This window comes from Protopterus annectens, chromosome 4.part0 (assembly GCF_019279795.1).
Source record: "Protopterus annectens isolate FY-2018-M chromosome 4.part0, PAN1.0, whole genome shotgun sequence".
In the NCBI taxonomy this organism is placed as follows: Eukaryota; Metazoa; Chordata; order Ceratodontiformes; family Protopteridae; genus Protopterus; species Protopterus annectens.
Window position 1 is genome coordinate 1741869687 of NC_056733.1, and position 20196 is coordinate 1741889882.

The window sequence follows — 20196 nt, forward strand, 5'->3', positions numbered from 1 at the left end:
CCTCCCTCACCCTTCACTCTCCAGTTTCCACTCTCCCTCTACTTCACCAAACTACCGTCCCCCTCTCTCCCCCTCTTTTTTTTCTTACCAGTTCTCCGTCTCTCTCTCTCTCTACAATTACAAACTTGCCTCTCCTGCACTGTGACTGATCACTAACTCTTACTAAACCTCACTTACCTCCTACTCATATTCCTTGCCTCTGTGCCATCGCAGAACCTCTCCTCTATGCCTTTGCTTTAACCTTTACTTTCCTGTTCCCATTTCTTGACCAAATAGACTCAATTGATACACTCCTTTACCTTTGAGTACAACAGCTGGTTGCTCTCTACTGCCAATCATCTCTGTATTTTGTCTTGTACTGTGTAGACTTGTTGGATTTCTTTAATGAATCTTCATTTGTAATATGAAAGTTTTCTTTGTTTTTCCAGTAAGTTTTTATATTTTCTGTAATTGTAATCTCTGTGTTGCAAAATAATACATGTAAAATATGTTTTAACTTTTGTTTAGATTTACTTAGTTTTGTTTTCTGTGTAAATGCCCTGGAGCTTTTCTCCCCGAGCCTCCACTGAAAATGGACTAGCCTGGACCCGTGGACTTTCCTGGTAAACAAATGTCAATAAATAAAATAATATTCCGTTACTAGTAAAGCAATTCTTTAAGGGGGATCTTACATCTGAGGTCCACCCACGAAAGTACTCTCTTTCCATTGTGGGACCTCATATGTATCTAAAGTTAATTTTGAGCCTGCTACTGCTGCACCTCCTTAGAAAGATTGGCTTCTAGGCCTTTTTGGAAGCAGGTTAACTGGTCCTGTTTTTTCTTCAACTCCTTCTCCAGGCATTGTATTGTGGGTATTACTTCGAGAGGCAAAGTAAAATTTAACACTGCCATATCCCACATCTCGAGGCTGCCATCCACTGGTCCATAAGCTCTGGAGGTCTTCCAAAGTGTTATCACTGCTGCTGCAATAAAAAAAATATTGAGCGTAGTATAGTTGTCCGGAACATAACAGAATTATAGCTGTTGGAGTGCAGTCACTGTTACAGTAGTATTTACTTCTCTCTCTCTCTCTCTAATTCCTTTCCTTTGAGCATCCTTAGGTTGAGATGTGTATATCCACTCTCCTGTCTCCTTGCCTTCTGTGTTACTAATAAAGGTTCTCCTGCCAAGGTCTGTCTAATATCTGGAGAAGCAAGTACTAGTTGGCTGACATTTTTTATGGGTATGTGACCCTTGGACAGCCTTTCCTCTGGTCTCAGTTCAGTCACCTAGAGCTGACAGACAAATTATTTAAAGGTGGCATAAACTGATGTCCACCTTAAACCATGATTGTGGAGATGTTCCGGTGGGTAGGCTACTTTCTCAGCCTGGAGTGGGGAGGGAGAAAAGCTTTTCAAGTTAGGCCAGATGCCTGGCCTTCTACTGCAGAAGTCCAAAGCATTATCACTACTGCAGTGGTCGACTTATTCATGTATCTGTAATTATGGTAAGTTCCTAACACTATAATACTTTGGTAGCAATCATCTCTGCTCACAGAATCTGAGAGAAACCTTTGTGTGTATTTTCGTAAGGGATGGATATCCCTTGAATCAAACCCATGTTTTCACTGGAAGTGGCATATGCATTCCGTATTTTCCACAAGACTGCTTCATACTTTGTGCACCAGTAGCTTAAAGTTTACCTAAAGTGGGTGGGGATTAAGAGAATTAATGGCTGACCATTTTCTTTCCTTCTTGGAGAGATGGTCTTTCTAAGTGGATTGCTGAAAGACTTTTGCCATCCAGTGGTTTACTGATTACTGGAGAATGCCACTTTCAAAGACCATTTAACTAGTGGGCACAACTGCTTCCAGTGCTTAATTCAGATGGTCTCCATTATGGTGATTTTTATGCTGCAGCTGATGTAAGTTTACACCTTCACCAGCCATTATTTTATTTATCTCAGTTGCAGGAATCTAGTCTCCTTTGGTGTTTTGGTGCTTCAGGGCTTCACTTTGAGTTTTTGATTAAGGGCTTCTGCAACATTGGCCTCAACTTTCCCTGCTTCTGTTTTTTCTAACATTTAACTACTTTCCAGTTGATGCTTATCACTCTCCTTTCATCTCATTTTGTTTGGAGTGCTTGTATGTCCTTTCAGCTAAGAGTACAACTCCCCCCCCCCCCCCCCCCAAAAAAGAAAAAAAAACTTTTTCTTGCATGTTATCCTTGCTGACTGGAGTGCCACAGGGCTGATGCACTTTCCTGTTTTGATGTGTGATGCCATTGAATACATTAACAGGTGTAAGTGTCTCAGAGCATAGGAGTGAAAATTTTGGCTTGAATGTCATCATAAACACTTAAAAGGTTAAAAAAGTATTTTGGACATTCAGAAACCATGTAGCTGAAGCACTTGGATGCCCTTAAAGGGGTCATTTGCATATATTTCATGGGCCTCCGTTACAGGAGGTTTAAGGTATCACACAGTGAAAACTCTATTTTGGCTGGGTTTTTCTCTTGCAGTTTTTATTGAATTGTTTGTGTGATCTTTTACCTTTTGGTTTAAATAGTATTAGGTAGCTGATGGGTATTTCAGTGTGGGGAAAAAGTAGTTAATTATTGCAGAAGGCTTTACTGATCACCTGTTACAGTGAGTACATCTCTTGTTTTTCTGACATTTTTTATTGAGCTTTTCAAGGGAAGTAGGTGTAATGATTCTCGTATATACTCCTGGCAGTTTTTTATTTATAAAATTACTTTTCTAGGTGAAAAGCAAGATAGTGACGCAGAAGACTCTGGTAGTAGGAGTCAAGAGGAGGATGAAACCAACACTGCTACAACAGATAAGGTAAGACAATATATATATATATATATATATATTTATATCTATATATGTAGATATATTTGCACACATACATATATATATATTAAGCCAGAGTAAGCATGGTTTTATTTGGGGAAAAAAGTGTAGAGCAACGGTGTATTTTTTTTGTTTATTTATTTATTTATTTTTTTCTGACATTGAGAGACTGACTGTATACAGTAACATTTACATTTAGATTGTAGGACCAGATGTAATGGAGAATCTCTGCCCAAGAGAGTCAAGACAGTCTTAGCAGGCAGCTAAGCAGACCTCGTGTTTAATTGTGAGCAAATAGTATTCAGAAAGCAGGGTATGAACATACTTACCAAGCCAAATCTATTTGTCATCAAATCTGATGTATTTTTGTGAATTTTACACAGGTTTTCCATGAGAAAAATTTCAGTGAGTAATCTGGTTGTGCATATATTATGCATGTATGTATTTTGTGTGCATGTGTACAAACGGGTATAGGGTCCCACACATATGGATTCCATATGTTAACTCTGAGCTCTTTATCACCTTTAAGATTTATGAAATACGCACACTAAACAAATGATGATCATACTATTCAGTGTACTCATGATATCTGGGATTCATCTTGCCTGCTGGGGAGCCTGAGGGCCAGCCAATCTTTAAGTTTTACTTTCCCCTTCTGGCTTCAACAAAACTCCCTCCCGCTGGGATGTCATTGGTATAAGTGGGGTGTTGGCCGACACCATTTTTTAATCTTTTTTTCTCACATTCCCAGGTTGCATGCTTGTACTGGTGTCAGTCCAGTTCATCTGCTTGTATTGTTATCAAGATAAGTACCCCCAATGGGGCAGGTGTTCTCAGTATGCCAGGAAATTGTCATTTTCATTGTTGTATATAGTAAGCAGGGGAGTAATGGGTGCAGCAGTGGCACAACAGCATACAAAGTTTTGTTGTATTATTTTAAACCTGCCTTCCCCTTCAAGCTATCAGGCTCCATAGCTAGACCCTTAATGGCCAATTTGTTCTCTATTCGACGGGCTATTTTTGTCACCAAATTCTTTCGCTTTTGTTCTCCGTATTCTGAAATGGCTTCGATAAGCCATCCGACTACCGATCTTCCGAAAATACATAAGGATAAAGACAGACTGCATAGGTCCAAAACTGCTGCCGACGCTTCCATTAAGCTAGTCGCCAGTCCACCGGTACCCAATGAGGCGCCTTTGCAGCCCCCGATACCCGCTTCGACAGATTCGCAGGCCTCTACTTAGACCGATTTGGAGTCAGGTATGCCTCGAGATGCTTCTTCGACTATGGAACCTGTGAATGTCTCTACCTTGGATGTGTCCAAAGCCACTGTGCAGGCACCGGCTTCTGAGGGTGTATTCAGACCACCTGATGTACGTATTAAACAGACTACCTCGTTTCTGACTAAAACTACCGAGATGATGTCCTTCAAGTATGCATCTGCAGTCCTTACAAATGGGTTGTCCTGTCGTCAGGCAGCCCTTCGGTCGGCCGGATTCCAAAGTCTGGGTCCGGCTTCGGCTGGTGTCGCACCCGACGTCATAGCTGCAGTTTTTCGGGTATAAAGGCATCAGCCGACGCCATTTTCCCCAGTCTTTCTTGCCGCGTGGCGCCCGAAGCAGAAGCTGTTCGCAAGTGCCGGTCGGTCAGATCCAGAGATTACTACTACCGAATACTACTTCGAAGACTTCTAAAAAGCTAAGTACCCCGTTGGGGACTCTTTCTTGCCTCAGCCGATGTCAGAAAAAGTGAATAACTGTTTAACTTGTGGGAAACAAATACCTCATAAAGATTTCCACTCTTACTGCATACCTTGTTTAGGCCCAGACCACGACGTAGCAGCTTGTCTAGCCTGTGCTTCTTTTAACCGACAGACGCTTAGACGTCGGTCGGAGTTTGCTGAGCAGTTTTTCGGCTCTGATTTTGCGTATATTATGCCGTCGGATCCTCCGACTACACAAATTGCCAAAAAACGCAAAGAAAAGGACCGACACTCACAGTCCGCGGTTTCGGCCGAAACCACGGTTAAGCAAACCGCGAGTGTCTCGGTTTCGGCCGAAGCCGAGCAAGCGGTCCTTGCTTCAGCCAAATCCATGCCTTCTACCGAGGCCTCTTCTAACCTGGTAGAATCGGCCTCTGAAATCCAACCTGCTGTTGTGGTTTCTCAGGAATTATCAGACACTATTCCCTTGGATGTATCAACCCCTGCACGTGGAGCTGCTAGGCCTCCTGCAGCCATGTCCATTAAGGCCTTTGCCAGGGCTAAAGCAGCCAAAACTTCTAAGTCTGTGCCTGTTAAAGCCCCCTTCTCACAGGCCCAGCTCCAGTTCTCAAATAATTTCTCTGGCAGAGGATCTCATCTCTTTAATAAGGGGATCCCAGCCTCATCCAGACAGGGCCTCTCATCCACCCCCAGAGAAGAGACCTAGAGCAGAGCCCCCTGAGCCAGTGTCCACGGATGATTCCTCTGATGATTCAGACAATACAGACCCTCCAGAGGCTCTTTATTCTCCTTACGAAGACTCTGATGCTGAAGAGTCGATTCCTTCTGCCTCTCCTCCTGAGGAATTTTCCTTTGGGGAAACCTTACATGCCATGAGGGAACAATTTCAGTGGCAGGGTCAAGATTTCTCAGACTCCAGGAAAAGGCTTAGGACTTTTTTGCATTTACCACAACATAGGCCTTTAGCTATACCTCCAGTTCTTTCTGTTGTAGATGATGCATTTAATGATGCTTGTACTGCTCCTGATTCTTTACCTCCAGCCCGTGCTAAGCCCGATAGGTTCTACAGGGTCCCGGGCACACATCACCATTTATACAAGGCTCCTTTTGCAGATCCCGAGACTATCTCCCAGGGGCCTAAGGCAGTAGCATCTACCTCTGTTAAAATCCCTCCCCTCTGAAAGGGAATCCAGGTCCTTAGAGAGATGGGGTAAAAAAGTATACACCTCTGCTACTCTGTCAGCTAGAGCCTTGAACTGTCAGTTTCATATGATCCAATATCAGGAGTTTATGCTTGATCAGTTAACTAAGAAACTGTCCTCTGATGAATCTTTAGATAAGAAATATGTTCTGGAAATGGTGAATAACATTCAGCAGGTTAGTAACCATTCTTTAAAATGCGGCTATGATGCACTGGAGGCTTCCTTTAGAACAGCCATGACTGGCACAGTTATCAGAAGGCATGCATGGTTGAAAGAACAGGCCTTGCCGGATCATGTCAAATCAAAACTATTAGATGGTCCCATGGATAAGGTCAATTTATTTGGGTCTCCTGCTCAGCAGGTACTGAAGAAAATGGAAGAGAAGGCAAAATCTGTACAAACAGTGAAAGATTTCTTACAGGTCCAACCTCCAAGGTTTAGCAGGAACTGGCCCTCCAAAAATTGGTCCTTTCCAGACTCCTCTAAAGCACAGAGAGGCAGGAATAGGCGTTCAAGAGGCAGAAATCAATCCAGGGGTGCCTACAGGGGACGCCAGTGGCAGGGCAACAACCACCGAGGCACAGACGCAGCTACTTCCACTGCAGAAGGACAATCACAGTGACTTGGCTCTGGCACCGCCTACCAGGGAACAGATAGCAGCACCCTTAGGCGGAAAGCTAGCCTTATTTTCAAAAAACTGGCACTGCATCACAAGGGACAAGTGGATTTTGCAAACTATAGACCAAGGTTACAGGTTTCATTTCCATACTCTACCAGGAAAAAGAGGAATGCCAAACCTGCCACCAAATCAAAAAACAGAAGCTCTAAAACAAATAGCTCAATTAGTAAGAATGAGAGCTGTGGAAAAGGTACCATCTATGGAACAAGGAAAGGGATTTTACTCCAGACTCTTCCTGGTACCAAGAAAAGAGAAAGAATGGAGGCCTATTCTCGACCTGTCCGCCTTAAACACATTCCTCATTGTTCCAAAATTCAAAATGCTGACCCTACAGCAGCTTCTTCCCATGCTGGGCAAGGAGTCTTGGCTGGTAACTCTAGATCTCAAGGAGGCATACCTGCACGTCCCCATACGACCAAATTGCAGAAGATACCTCAGATTTCTTGCAGGATCAGAGCATTATCAATTCTCAGCATTGCCCTTTGGCTTATCTACTGCGCCCAGAGTGTTCACGAAATGCCTGGCATCAGTAATCGCTCATTGCAGACTTCAGGGAATCCAAATTTATCCATACCTGGACGACTGCCTGATACAAGCGGACAGCAAAAACAAGCTAACAGAAGACTTACAAAGAGTCATTTACTTGCTGCAAGCCCTGGGATATACAGTCAATATAAAAAAGTCAAGGCTGATACCATCCCAAAGAATAACCTTTTTAGGTGCAGAGCTAGACACATCAAAACAGATGGCATTCCTAACTGTAGAAAAACAAGAACAACTTCCTCTCTACTTCTTGGCATTAACAAAGCGGAACCATCTAACCGCAAGAAGAGTACTGCAAGCCCTGGGCTTCATGGCATCCTGCATAATTCTGGTCCCTCATGCCAGACTACATATGAGAAAGCTACAGTGGTACCTGAAGAATTTATGGTCTCAACACAGACACAGCCTAGAAACCAAAATTCCAATAATACCATGCCTGAAGCAAGAGTTTCTATGGTGGGCTCAGGCTTGTCAATCAAACACAGGTTTGCCCTTCTACAACATCCAACCAAGCCAAACCATCACAACGGACGCCTCAGACCTCGGTTGGGGGGCCCACATGCTGGACAAGTGCATACAAGGCCTATGGACTCAAGATCAGCTACACCTGCACATAAATCTAAAGGAAATGCTGGCAGTAAAACTGGCAATTCAGACATTCAGACCATTTCTCCAAGAAGGGCAGTTGATGATAAGGACAGACAACACCACAGTTATGTGGTACATCAACAAACAGGGAGGCACACATTCATACCCTCTATGCCGGATGGCACTGGACCTATGGAATGTGGCTCTGAGCTACAACATTCAGTTACAAGCAATTTTTGTACCGGGAAAAGAAAACATTCTAGCAGACATATTAAGCAGAACTACCTCGGATGCCCACGAATGGATGCTACACCCGGACATCTTCAAAGCCATCACAAGAAAATGGGGACTACCACAAATAGACTTATTTGCATCCCCACTCAATCACCAGCTCAAGAAATTCTGCACAAGGACGTACCACCCACTTGCTTGGAAGGTGGACACCCTATCTTTCAGTTGGAAAAACCTGACAGCATATGCATTCCCACCACTTCCTTTGATGCACATGGTGCTATTGAAGATCAAAGAGGAACGTCCCAGGATCATTCTGATAGCTCCAGACTGGCCAAGACAGCATTGGTACCCATTACTGAGGAGCATGTCTCGGGGACAAATGTGGGCACTACCCCTGATCCCATTGCTGTTAACACAGAACAACTACAACATCCTGCATCCAAACCTGAAAACTCTGCAGCTGACTGCCTGGAACATTACATAAGAGCAACTAACCCAAATTTATCCCAAAGGGTTAAAGACATTATCCTTGAGGCTCGCAGACCTTCAACAAGAAAGAATTATGCAGTAAAATGGAAACGATATCTCATTTGGAGTACTGCAAAGGGAAAAGATGTGTCACTGGTAAACATAGCCAACATCCTGGAGTACTTGGCAGAGCTCTTCCATACAGGCCTGTCCTGTTCCTCCATCAAGATACACGCCTCAGCTATTTCGGCAGAATACAGCTTGGATCCCCCTGTCTTCTCACATCCTCTGCTCAGGCAGTTTCTGAGAGGAATTAAAAATGTAAAACCTCCTAGGAAACCACCATTGCCAGCATGGGACTTGAACTTTGTGCTAGAAAAATTGACACTGCCTCCTTTCGAACCAGCAGCAACAGCAGAATTACAATACTTATCCTGGAAGACTGCTTTCCTGCTGGCAATCACCTCAGCAAGAAGGGTTTCTGAACTACAGGCATTAATGGCAGTGCAACCCTTCCTGATCTTCCATCAAGACAGTGTCCATGAGAACAAATCCTACATTTATGCCTAAGGTGGTATCCAGAGTGTCTCTAAACCAGGCTATCCACCTACCTACATTCTTCCCCAACCCACAGAACAGGGGAGAAAGGCTGTTGCATACCTTGGATGTGCATAGACAATTACGCTACTACCTGGACAGGACCAAGTGCAATAGAAAAACTGACCAGCTTCTGGTAGCATATGCAACAGGAAGGGAAGGAAAAGCAATTTCAAAACAGACAATCTCCAAATGGATAGGAAATTGCATTAGATTTTGTTACTCCTTCCACGGAAAGAAAACTCCAGAGAACATCAGGCCTCACTCCACAAGGGCTACAGCCACTACTACAGCTTTCTTACGAGGAGTGGCTACCAAGGACATTATAGAGGCTGCTACTTGGACCTGCGTGCATACATTTGCCAAGCATTATAATTTACCTTTATACTCTAGATTTGCCTCTGCTGTTTTGCAAGGGATCCTAACTGCACCATAATCTCTCTTCATTCCTTCTCCCCTAGTTTGGCTATGGTATTCTACCCATTTGTAAGGACTGCAGATGCATCCTTGAAGGACATAGTACAGTTTTACCTACCATAAATGTAGATGTCCGATAGGAATGCATCTGCAGTCAGGATTACCCACCCGCCTTCCCCTCTGTGGTACTCCTAGGGTATTTGCCATCTTTCAGCTAGCTTTGGGGGGATCTATTATGGTGTATTTGTTTGTATATATGTACATACATGCTTATTTTATGTGTTTGCTCTCTACTATTTGGAAACATTGGCATTTATCCAAATTTAGCTATCCAAGAGGGCACCTGGCATCTGGGGCAAGAAACACTGAGGAAAATGGCGTCGGCTGATGCCTTTATACCCGAAAAACTGCAGCTATGACGTCGGGTGAAGTGCGACACCAGCCGAAGCCGGACCCAGACTTTGGAATCCGGCCGACCGAAGGGCTGCCTGACGACAGGACAACCCATTTGTAAGGACTGCAGATGCATTCCTATCGGACATCTACATTTATGGTAGGTACAAAACTGTACTTTCTCCGTGTTTCACTGTTGCAGTCATTACATTTGGGTTATCTGCTTGCAGGTAGCCTTCAGTCGGCCTGATTATCAAAGTCTTCAGTACTGCGTCGGTTGCTGTCTCATCTTCCATGACATCAGGTAGTCAGGGGTGTAAAGCATGCAGCTGATGCCATTACATCAGCCTTGCTTGCCGTGCGGTGCCCGAAGCAGAAGCAGTTCGCAAGTGCCGGTCAGCCAACTCCTGAAATTTTAATTTTCGATGTCAGTAAAAGTTAATTGTATTTCTTGTGGAAAGCAAATACCTCATAAAGATTTTCATTCGTACTGCATTCCTTGCTTAGGCCCAGACCATGACGTCCCTCGCTGTCGGTTTTGTGCCTTATTCAAACCTCGAACTATTCGTCGTCTGTTCATTTTCACATCTAAATATTTTGGTACTCTGTTCAATTATCTAGAAATGGCTTCGGTAAGCCACCCGACTACCGACATTCCGAAAAAACGCAAAGATAAAGACAGAGACAGACCGCATAGGTCCAAAGCTGTCGCCGCTTGTGTTAAACTAGTCGCCAGTTTGCCGGTACTCAGTGAGGCACTTTCACAGACCCTGATGCCCGCTACCTCAGATTTGCAGGCCTTTACTGAGACCCATTCAGAGCAAGAGTCCAGTTTGCTGCGAGATGCTTCGACTGTGGAACCTGCGGATGTCTCTACCTTGGATGGGTCCAGAGTCGCTGTGCAAGCACCGGCTTCTGAGGGTGTATTCAGGCCTGCTTACTTGCATATTAAACTGACTCCATCTTCTTCTTCAAGGCCTAAAACTCGATCCACGCCCAGACCACATTCAACTTAAGCACTCAAGCCATTCATTTCTCAGCCTGGCCCTTGCTCAAAACGTATAGCAAGCACTTTGTAAACCCTAGCACTAGACCCTCCTGTACTGTACAGAAGGACAAGGCTCTCTATTCGTCCTTACCAGCCATCTAGTAAAACAGTTCACTGTACCTATCCAGGCATGTCCAAAGGGCAGTTTCAGGTGTACTCTCCAGTCCAACTGGTGAATCTGGGCATTTTGAGACAGTGTTACAACTGCCTCATGTACACAGACAACCCCCTCTTCCTACCACCAAACACTAATACATGCGAGAGATGCAGTTATACAGCCAAACTAGAAGCTAAGCTCTCTCAACCCAAGACTGGATCAGGCAGTCAAGAGGAGAAGGGAAATACTTGCATCACACCACCAGTGTTACATAGACTCATTAAACCAGCACCGGCAAAAAATGTACATAAATACATGGAAACATACTCAGAGGCTCTAAGTAAAAATCTGCAAAACCAACAGAGATCTCCAAAGCCAAACATCCAAGCAACCCCCACCCCCCCAACACAAACCATGAAACACATACTTCACAAAACCAGTGTGCCATGCAGTCACAGCCCTTAAGGCAAAATAACATACTCAACATACTAGTAATAGGTGACTCTATAGTCAGGCACACTGACGTCCCACTCACTAGGCTGAATAAGGAGAAAGTTACTGTTGGCTGCCTGTCAGGTGCCAGGATCCGCCACATAACACAAGCACTCAGGTCACTCTAGAACAAGTACAAATATGACTGTCATTGTCAGTGTTGGTGTGAATGACCTGAGCTGTACCTCCCTGGACTATATGAAAAGAGACATGGAAGAGCTCTCTGATCACGTAGCCCAGGCCGGTATGACCCTGACCCTGAGTAACATCCTGCCCTCACCAAGAATGATACCATGGTATAAAGAAAAAAATTCTTGATTCCAACAATTGGCTAAGTTTCTGGTGTCATTTAAAAGGGGATCCAGTGTCTGTCCACTTGGGATGACATGCTCGACAAGCCACGCTGCTTCGCTAGAGACTACTTGCTCCTGTCACCCTTAGACTTTCGAATACTTGCCAAGGCTCTCGCCACCCCCATAGTGACTTTTTAGGCAAGGCTCAAAAGACAAACCCACCGCCGTAAATAGCACAAGTAACAAAAAACTGAGGGTAATGCTACTCAGTGCCAGAAGTCTAAACCTCAAAATGCATGCACTCAAGGCACTCCTCAGTATGGACAAAATCAGTATATGTGCAGTAACAGAAACCTGGTTTGAGGCTCCAGAGAGCACCCCAACACCACCAGGCTACAACTCATACCATACATTTCGGCCACAGAACCCAAACCGAAATACAAAAGGTGGGGGCGTATCCATATTCATCAAGGATACCCACACCTCCAGGTTAGTGGCACAGCACGATGCTTCAGAGATCATCCACATGCAACTAACAATGGGCAAAAGTGCAATTCATATTGTAGCTTGCTACAGATCACCCACCATGTCCCAGGACCCCCTACCAAACACCCTAATATTGGGTGATAATTACCCAAACATTAACTGGGAGAACTACTTGGAAGTACTAACTCCCTTGCCCAACTTTTTCTAGAATTTCTAAACACCCTGGTTCAACTGGTTAACACTCCCACCAGAGGTGACCACATATTGGACCTGGTCATCACCAACATGGGCGACCGGTGTTCCACACCAGAAGTCAACCCCTCGCTGGTTAGATCTGACCATAAACAAATCACTTTGGATATCCATATTCCGCCCCCACCCCCGGACAAGAAAGACACCGTGAAAAACTTTTCAAAAGCAAACTGCTTAAGACTGAGGAGAAAAGTTTCAAAGCCCAGCTACAAGAATGCATGGATCGTGCCATCCCAAGCAAAACCAAGACTTACTCCTCCAAGAAAAGGAAACCAGTCTGGTGGACTCCTGCCATAAACAGGCTGTACAATAGAAGGAGGAAACTAGTACAGAAAGAGTAAAATCCCAAGAAGGGAAGACATCCCTGATCAGTATCAGCAAAAAACTACGATCCCTCATAAAATCATCCAAGGCGAGCTTTGAAAGAAAAATTGCCAAGGACTCCAGAGATAACCACAAGGCATTCTTTAGCTATGTCAAGAATCTAAGTGGCAATGCTCAGATCTGCTTGGAGTTCGTGCAGAATGGCACAAAATACACTGAACCAACCAATATTGCCAACATCCTGGCAGACAGGTTCAGCGCAAACTTCATCCCCCTCTCACCCCCAAAAGGGCCCATAACCATATCAGAAGAATGTAGAGTCCCTGAAATTACAGACACTCAGGTTAAAACAGCCCTCTCCAAAGCCAAAAACACAGCATCAATGGGACCAGACGGTGTCCCAGGCTACACTAGCTAAAAGACGAACTAACCCCTCACCTAAACACACTGTTAAAACTCAGCCTCTCCACAGGCTACATGCCAATAGAGTGGCGCACAGCAACAGTTATTCCGCTTCACAAAGGTGGAGCCACAACAGACCCCGGGAACCATCACCCTATAAGCCTGACTAGCTTGGTCTGCAAGGCTATGGAGCGCATCATAGAACTCAACAGAGACATTGGGAACCTCCAAACACTGGACCCTACCCAGTTTGGCTTTCTTAAGGGCAGATTATTGCCTCCTAAACCTGGTGGACTTCTTTGAGACAGTTACCAAGGCTATAGACGAGGGAAAGGTGGTACACACAGCCTACCTAGACCTCGCTAAGGCCTTCAACACCATTCCCCATTCTGATATTATAGACAAGCTCACCAGCGTGAACATAAACCACTACGTTACAAGATGGGTTGCCAACTGGCTCATGGACAGAACCAACATGGAGAGAGTTGTGGGAGCTAGGTCTGACTCTTAACTGGTTGCAAGTGGCATTCCCCAGTGCTCAGTCCTAGGACCCCTCCTGTTCGGCACATACTTCTCAGAGGTACAGGCAAGCACAGGAGGACTATGGCTGACCAAGTTCACAGACTAGGGGCTATAATTGACTCTCCAGCTGACACAGACATCCTCCAAAAGGGTCTCACTGAGACGGATACCTGGTGTCAAAATCATGGCCTCAAGCTAAATGCCAAAAAGTGCATAGTCATCCCCTTTGGAAAAAAGTACCCACAAACTACCACATAGGTGGTAGTCCCCTAAATACGGAAGACGTAATAAGGGATCTGGGGACCCAAGTAGATAGTTCTCAGCTTTGATAGTCACATTGCCAAAGTGGTTAGAAAATCCTTCTACGTGGCCCACCTAATCACAAAAGGGTTCGCATCCAGATCAAAAGAGGTCATTGTGCCCCTCTACTCAGAGATGATCTCTGCCTGACATACAAGGCCATGTCCAACCCAAAATTGATGGATATGCTCCACCTAAAGAAAACCTTAGCCCCTTGAGCCACATGCTGTAGGGATCTAAACCTCACCACAACAATAAATAGGATGTGCTGGAGGGATAGATTCCTGTCCCAGAGACTTCCCATGCTTTGGAACAAGATCCCAATCTACATTAGGCAGAGCTCCTCATTATCACTCTTAAAAAGAAACCTTGACGAGTGGATGGGAAACGGAAAGTTTACCTCAGGGATCACTTCAGTGGCTTTGCTGGACGGATGCACAGGGAACTAATCTAAGGGGCGGCGAAAGCCAACACATTCTGGCTAGGCTTTTAAATGCCTTCGGGCAGATAGCCTAGTATTCACCTATGAACCTATAGTCAGGCCCTTATGCCTAAAAAACAAATGAGAATGGCTGAAGACCTTATTACTCTAATCAGAGGAAGCCACCGTTCTCCCTCTGAGACCTAGAACTGATTTTCTTCTGATCAAGATTCTGAAATTTCTGTTTTTTCTGATGACCAGGAGTTGCCCTTATCTACCGATGAGGATTCTGATGCAGAGGACTCCATTCCCTCTGCTTCCCCCGCCAGAGGATTTCTCTTTTGGTGAAACTTTACGTACTCTTAGGGAGCATTTCCGCTGGGAAAGCCAGGATTACTCTGACTCCAAAAAGAGGCTTAGCGAATTCTTGCTCCTACCTCAACACAGGCCTTTAGCTATCCCTCCTGTACTGGATATTGTAGATGATGCCTTCTTCGAATCTAGCCTGGCCCCTGACGCTTATCTCCGGCTCCCAGAAAACCTGACTGGTATTAGTGCACCTGACTCTCAGTTCCTCTCTAAGAATCCTACTGCGAATCCTGAGATCATTTCACAGGGACCCAAAGGAATTAAGGCTACTACTGCTAAAATCCCTAGCCCCTCTGATAGAGATTCCAGAGCCCTGGACAGATGGGGTAAGAAGGTGTACACTTCTGCTACTTTGTCCATTAGGGCTTTAAACTGCCAGATGTAATGGGATCCTATCTCGCATACATTCATAACTGATGGGTTCGGAGCCGATCCATCGGCTCCGACTCGGCCATTATATACTAGAACGAAGTCTCTTATTGGCTGGGCTACCCCTTATCCCAGAATGCACCACACCTGCTTTCCCACATCTTGTTTGCCGCTTTTCAAGCTGGACGTGGTCTCGACTTGGCTGGAGCTAAGTGTATTTTCTTGACCTTTTGGTCTTTTTGACTAGGGTTTCTGTCAGCTTTTAAACAAACAGCTGTTTTAACAGCTTTGTGAGCGTTTGTTGTCAGTTTTTGTGAAATTTAGAATTTTTATATTTTCGCGCTTCTAGTATACTGGGCAAGGCCCGTTTAAGTTAGAGGGCCTTTGCCCTTACTGTGTGCTTTATTCTTGTTGTGTGACTGAAATAGTTTCTCTGTTTTCCCTGTTGTATCTGGCTAAGCCCGTTTAAGTTAGAGGGCTTTAGCCCATATATTAGCTTACTTAGGTGTACTGTATTTTTTTTGCTATCTGTTATCTGTTTTCTACTTGTTCAAAATGTCTAAGGAACAGAAATCAGGATTTAAAAAATGTGTTAAATGTAATTATAAAATGTCTATCACAGGCAGCCATGCTGTCTGCGTGTACTGTTTAGGGCCCAAACATTTACAAGATACATGCAGTGTTTGTCGCGCTTTTTCTTCCAGGGTCCTTCAAGAAAGAAAAAACAAGCTGATACTTGGAGGTCTTATTAAGCCTTCATTTGAGGAAGCGTTGACTTCATCTCCAGCTTCTAAGAAGAAAAGGTCGTCGGCTCCGACCAGCCCGTCGGGCCCGACACCCAAGAAGCATAGATCGTCGGCTCCGACCAATCCGTCGGACCCGACATCCAAGAAACATAGATCGACCTCTTCTTCCTCGGCTCCAATGGCTTCGGAGCCGATGGCTGAAGGGTCTGCCTCGGTGGCTCTTTCCTCGGCTCCATTGGTGTTGGAGCCGCAGGTTAGTGCATCGAGAGGCCAATCACCTACTTCGGCTCCTTTGGTTTCGGAGCCGTTGGAGGTGTGCAGCTCAGACTCTTCCCCCTCTGCTCCGGAGCTGCCCACGGCGCAGACACTTTTACAAACTGTTCCGATCTCGGATCCAATAGTGTTGGAACCTTTTCGGAGCCGATCCCCTGTTTTATCGGAGCCGAGGCAGAAGTCTTCTCGGCCCCAATCTGTTTCCTCCAAATCCTCTAGGTTGTCGGATTCGGATTTGGATAGGGTTATCCAGAGGCTGTTCCAGTCCCCAGTTTTTACTAAAATGATCTCGGCTCCAGCCCACTCGGCTTCGGAGCAGATTCCCCATTCCGTGCATTTGATTCCTCCTCCGACCTCTTCGGAGCCGTTGGAGCCGGTGCTGGTAGAACGCAGCGGAACCGTCCAGTCAGAGCAGAGACCCCCTCGGAGTTTCTCTGCTCCGACCTTCATTCCTACCTTGTCCTCGGTGTCAGGGTTTGGTACCGGGTCTTCCTCGGTGGGGGCCGAGGGCAACACTGTGGAGCTGGCCTCTTCAATGCCCAGTCTTCCCCTCGGAGCATCTGCCGCAGGTATTCCTGGTACCGTCGTGGTCTCTCAGCAAGTGCCCTCTGCAGAGTTTGGAGGGCCTGCTTTTGAGGCCATGAGGAGTGCGCTGGCCATGGCCTTGCCGGTTAAGCAGGTTTCTATCTCACTGTCCCTGGATCTGGGTGCTGGTGCCTCTGGTGACATTCTTTCCCACGACAATGGGGCCCCAGGGCGTGAGGATACCCCCTTGGAGGGTTCCCTTCTTCCAGGGGGGTCCTTCTGAATCTGCTTCGGATGAACCCCCAAGGAAGAAACTGTGCAAGAGGAAGCACGTTGATTCCCAAGATGAGTCCGTCACCTCAGATACTGACCACGATGATGCGGAGGGGTCCCCAAAATCGTCCTTGGATGACGTCTCCTTCTCGGATATCCCTGAGATCTTGAGACAGAGAGGCGATTGGCAATCCAAAGCCCCTACCGCTGAGGAGTCAGTCTTCCTCAAGGCCTTCGGGGCCCAGCCCTCCTCCTCCTGGGTGTCTCCACCCTTCGACGAGTTGTTAGATTTAATCTCTCGAAGGGTGTGGGAGCATCCTGATTCAGTGGAACCGGTGCCTGCCAGACCTAATAAGTTCCTTTCAGCCCCTCCTCAGAAGAAATTTTTTACCAAGGGTGTTGCAGTTGATGCGATGGTGGTGGCATCTGCCACTCAGCAGGATGTGGCAGAGGCTTCAACGTCTATTCATCCTCCTAATAAGGACTCTAGGAGCATGGATAGGTACGGGAAGCGTACCCTTTCTTCAGCGACTTTTACCCTGAGGTCGCTGAACTATCTCTGTCATTTTACTAGGCTCCAAAGGGACCTCCTAAAGGAGTTGGGAGAGTCTCTTGCGGGTAATCTTCCTGAGGCGTTAGCCCAAACTGTAGGCGCCCAGATGACTACCCTATCGTCTATAGTCAACTCGTCCATGAGGCTCATTTCCTATGCAGCCGAAGGGGCGAGTAGAGCAGCGGGCACAGGAGTGGCTCTTAGGAGACAAGCCTGGTTACGCTTGTGTCCACTTGCGGAGGCCTTTGTCTTCCTTCGCCGACGCCCCTTTTGATGGGTCCTCTCTGTTTGGACCCAAGGTGAAGGACACACTTACTCGATGCGAGCAGGAGGGCAAGACCTTGACTGCTGTTGGGGCCCGTTTTTCTGCTCCCTCTAGACCTTACCCCAAGGCCCAGAGAGGAGGGAAAATGTGGTTCAGAAAATCCCAAAAGTTCTTCTCTACTCCACCGGATGATTCCCCCCCTCTAGAGGCAGTGGGGGGGATTCAGGAAGACGCCGCCCTAGAAGTGGCAGAGGCCCCCGTAACACTGGAGACCGCGATTCCTTTCGTGGTTCCTCCTACCGTCAACATCCCTAGGATGTTGCCCGCCTGTGCTTCTCCGGAGCCAGTCGGGGGTCGTTTTGCAAAACACCCACAGGCGTGGGAATCAATAACCAAGGATCAGTGGGTGCTTCGCATTGTAACCGGAGGCTACCTCATCCCCTTCTTCAAGCCCCCTCCTCCTACAAGGAGAATCCCGGACGTGCCACCCAGTCAACGGGATCAAGCAGCCGTAGAAGTTTCAAAGCTGCTAAACAAAGGGATCATCCAGCCCGTCCCCGACGACCAGATCGGATCAGGAACTTACTCAAGATTATTTTTGGTGCCAAAAAAGACAGGGGACGTAAGGCCCATTTTGGACCTAAGCTCATTAAACTGTTTTGTGAAAAAGTCCAAGTTCCGGATGGTCACCCTTCAGTCCATTCTCCCGTTATTGGAGAAGGATGTCTGGATGTGCTCCATAGACCTCAAGGACGCTTACTATCACATCTCGGTACGTCAAGAGTCCAGGAGTCATTTACGCTTCCGCCTAGGAACCAGTCATTTCCAGTTTTGTGCACTGCCCTTTGGTCTCACCACAGCCCCCAGGGTGTTCACCAAGTGTCTGGCAGTGGTGACAGCTCACCTGAGAAGTCTAGGATTCCAAGTGTTTCCCTATCTAGACGACTGGCTCCTCACTGCCACCTCCAAGCATCTACTGATTCGAGCGCTGATGGCCACGGTAACTTTAGGTCTCTTGCTGGGAATCACTTTCAATTGGGAAAAATCTGTGCTGCGGCCATCTTGGAGTATCACCTTTATAGGCGCAGAGTTAGACACAAAAAGAATCCGGGCTTTTTTGCCATCAGAAAGAATTCAGGTCCTACAAGTTCAGATTCTAAACTTGATACCCAAATCTCGAGTTCCAGCCAGACAAATCCTTCAATTATTGGGCACGATGGCCGCAACTATCCTTCTAGTTCCATTAGCCAGGCTGCACATGCGGGTGCTGCAATGGCTATTATCGGTTCAATGGTCATATCAAGAACTCCCTCTGAACCATTTGATTCTGATTATGGACAGTTGTCGGGACCTCCGTTGGTGGCTGCGTCGGTCCAACTTGGACCGGCGGTGTCCCTTCGCCCTTCAGCCCCCAGTTGCCACAGTGACCACGGACGCCTCCCAGATAGGGTGGGGGGGTCATTATCTGGACAGGTCTGTCCAAGGCATTTGGCAGGATTGCGAAGCGCACCTTCACATCAATGTCCTGGAAATGAGAGTGGTGCTTCTGGTGTTGCAAGCACTTCATCATGCTCTCCCCCAAGGTACTATTGCGATTCTATCCGACAACATGTCGGTAGTTTGGCACAGAAACAAGCAGGGCGGAACCAGGTCCTATCCCCCTTGCAGAGAGGCCATGAGAGTGCGGCGTTGGGCCATAGCTACCCAGCGTTTCTTAGTAGCAACGCACATTCCGGGGAAAGCCAATGTGATTGCAGACAGGCTCAGCAGGACTCTCCTGTTGCCTCACGAGTGGTCCCTCAACAACAGAGTGGCTGCGCAGATCTTCGCCAAATGGGGTCTCCCTTGTTGCGACTTGTTCGCCAGCCCCAACAATGCGAAGTGCAGAGAGTTCTTCACTCTGACTCCCTCCCAGGGGCAGTTTCCCAGGGACGCTCTAGCCCACAATTGGCCTCGGGGTCTGCTTTATGCCTTCCCCCCGATCCCCCTTCTCCCGAAGGTGATTCAGAAGGCCCTTCATGTAGGGAGCGACATGATTTTGGTCGCACCACACTGGCCCCGTCAGGTTTGGTTCCCATTCCTTCAGAAGTATGCGGTTCAGGGCCCTTGGATTCTGGACCCAGTGCCGGACCTGTTGTTTCATCAGTCGGGACACACTCATCCATCCCTCTGGTCATTGCGACTGGCTGCTTGGTTACTCCACTTCCATCCCTAGTTAGAGATAACTCTCTTTCTCCAGAAGTGATGTACATTTTGTCCTCTTCGCACAAGCCGTCCACTGTTAAGCTGTATTCCAGCAAATGGAAAAGGTTTGCCTTTTGGGCCCAGCAGTGTGGCATTGACCCTCTTACGGCCCCAGTTTCGCAGGTATTGGAATTTTTAGCTTAATTGTTTCATTCGGGCTCTTCAGTCTCCACAATTAAGGTTCAACTAGCGGCCATATCTAATTTTCATGTTTCCGTAGAGCCTTCCTTAATGGCAAACGGACTTTGCAAGTCCTTTCTTAA

General features: G+C 46.6%; 1 protein-coding gene across 1 annotated transcript in view; it reads left to right on the forward strand.

Annotated features, from left to right (window-relative positions):
* CANX (calnexin) overlaps positions 1–20196 on the forward strand; it is a gene marked incomplete in the record, with an annotated part of 1221069 nt that overhangs the window by 1106756 nt on the left and 94117 nt on the right. The window contains 1 exon segment of the mRNA XM_044069455.1: positions 2741–2823. Within this exon segment, the coding sequence (XP_043925390.1) occupies positions 2741–2823 (83 nt within the window).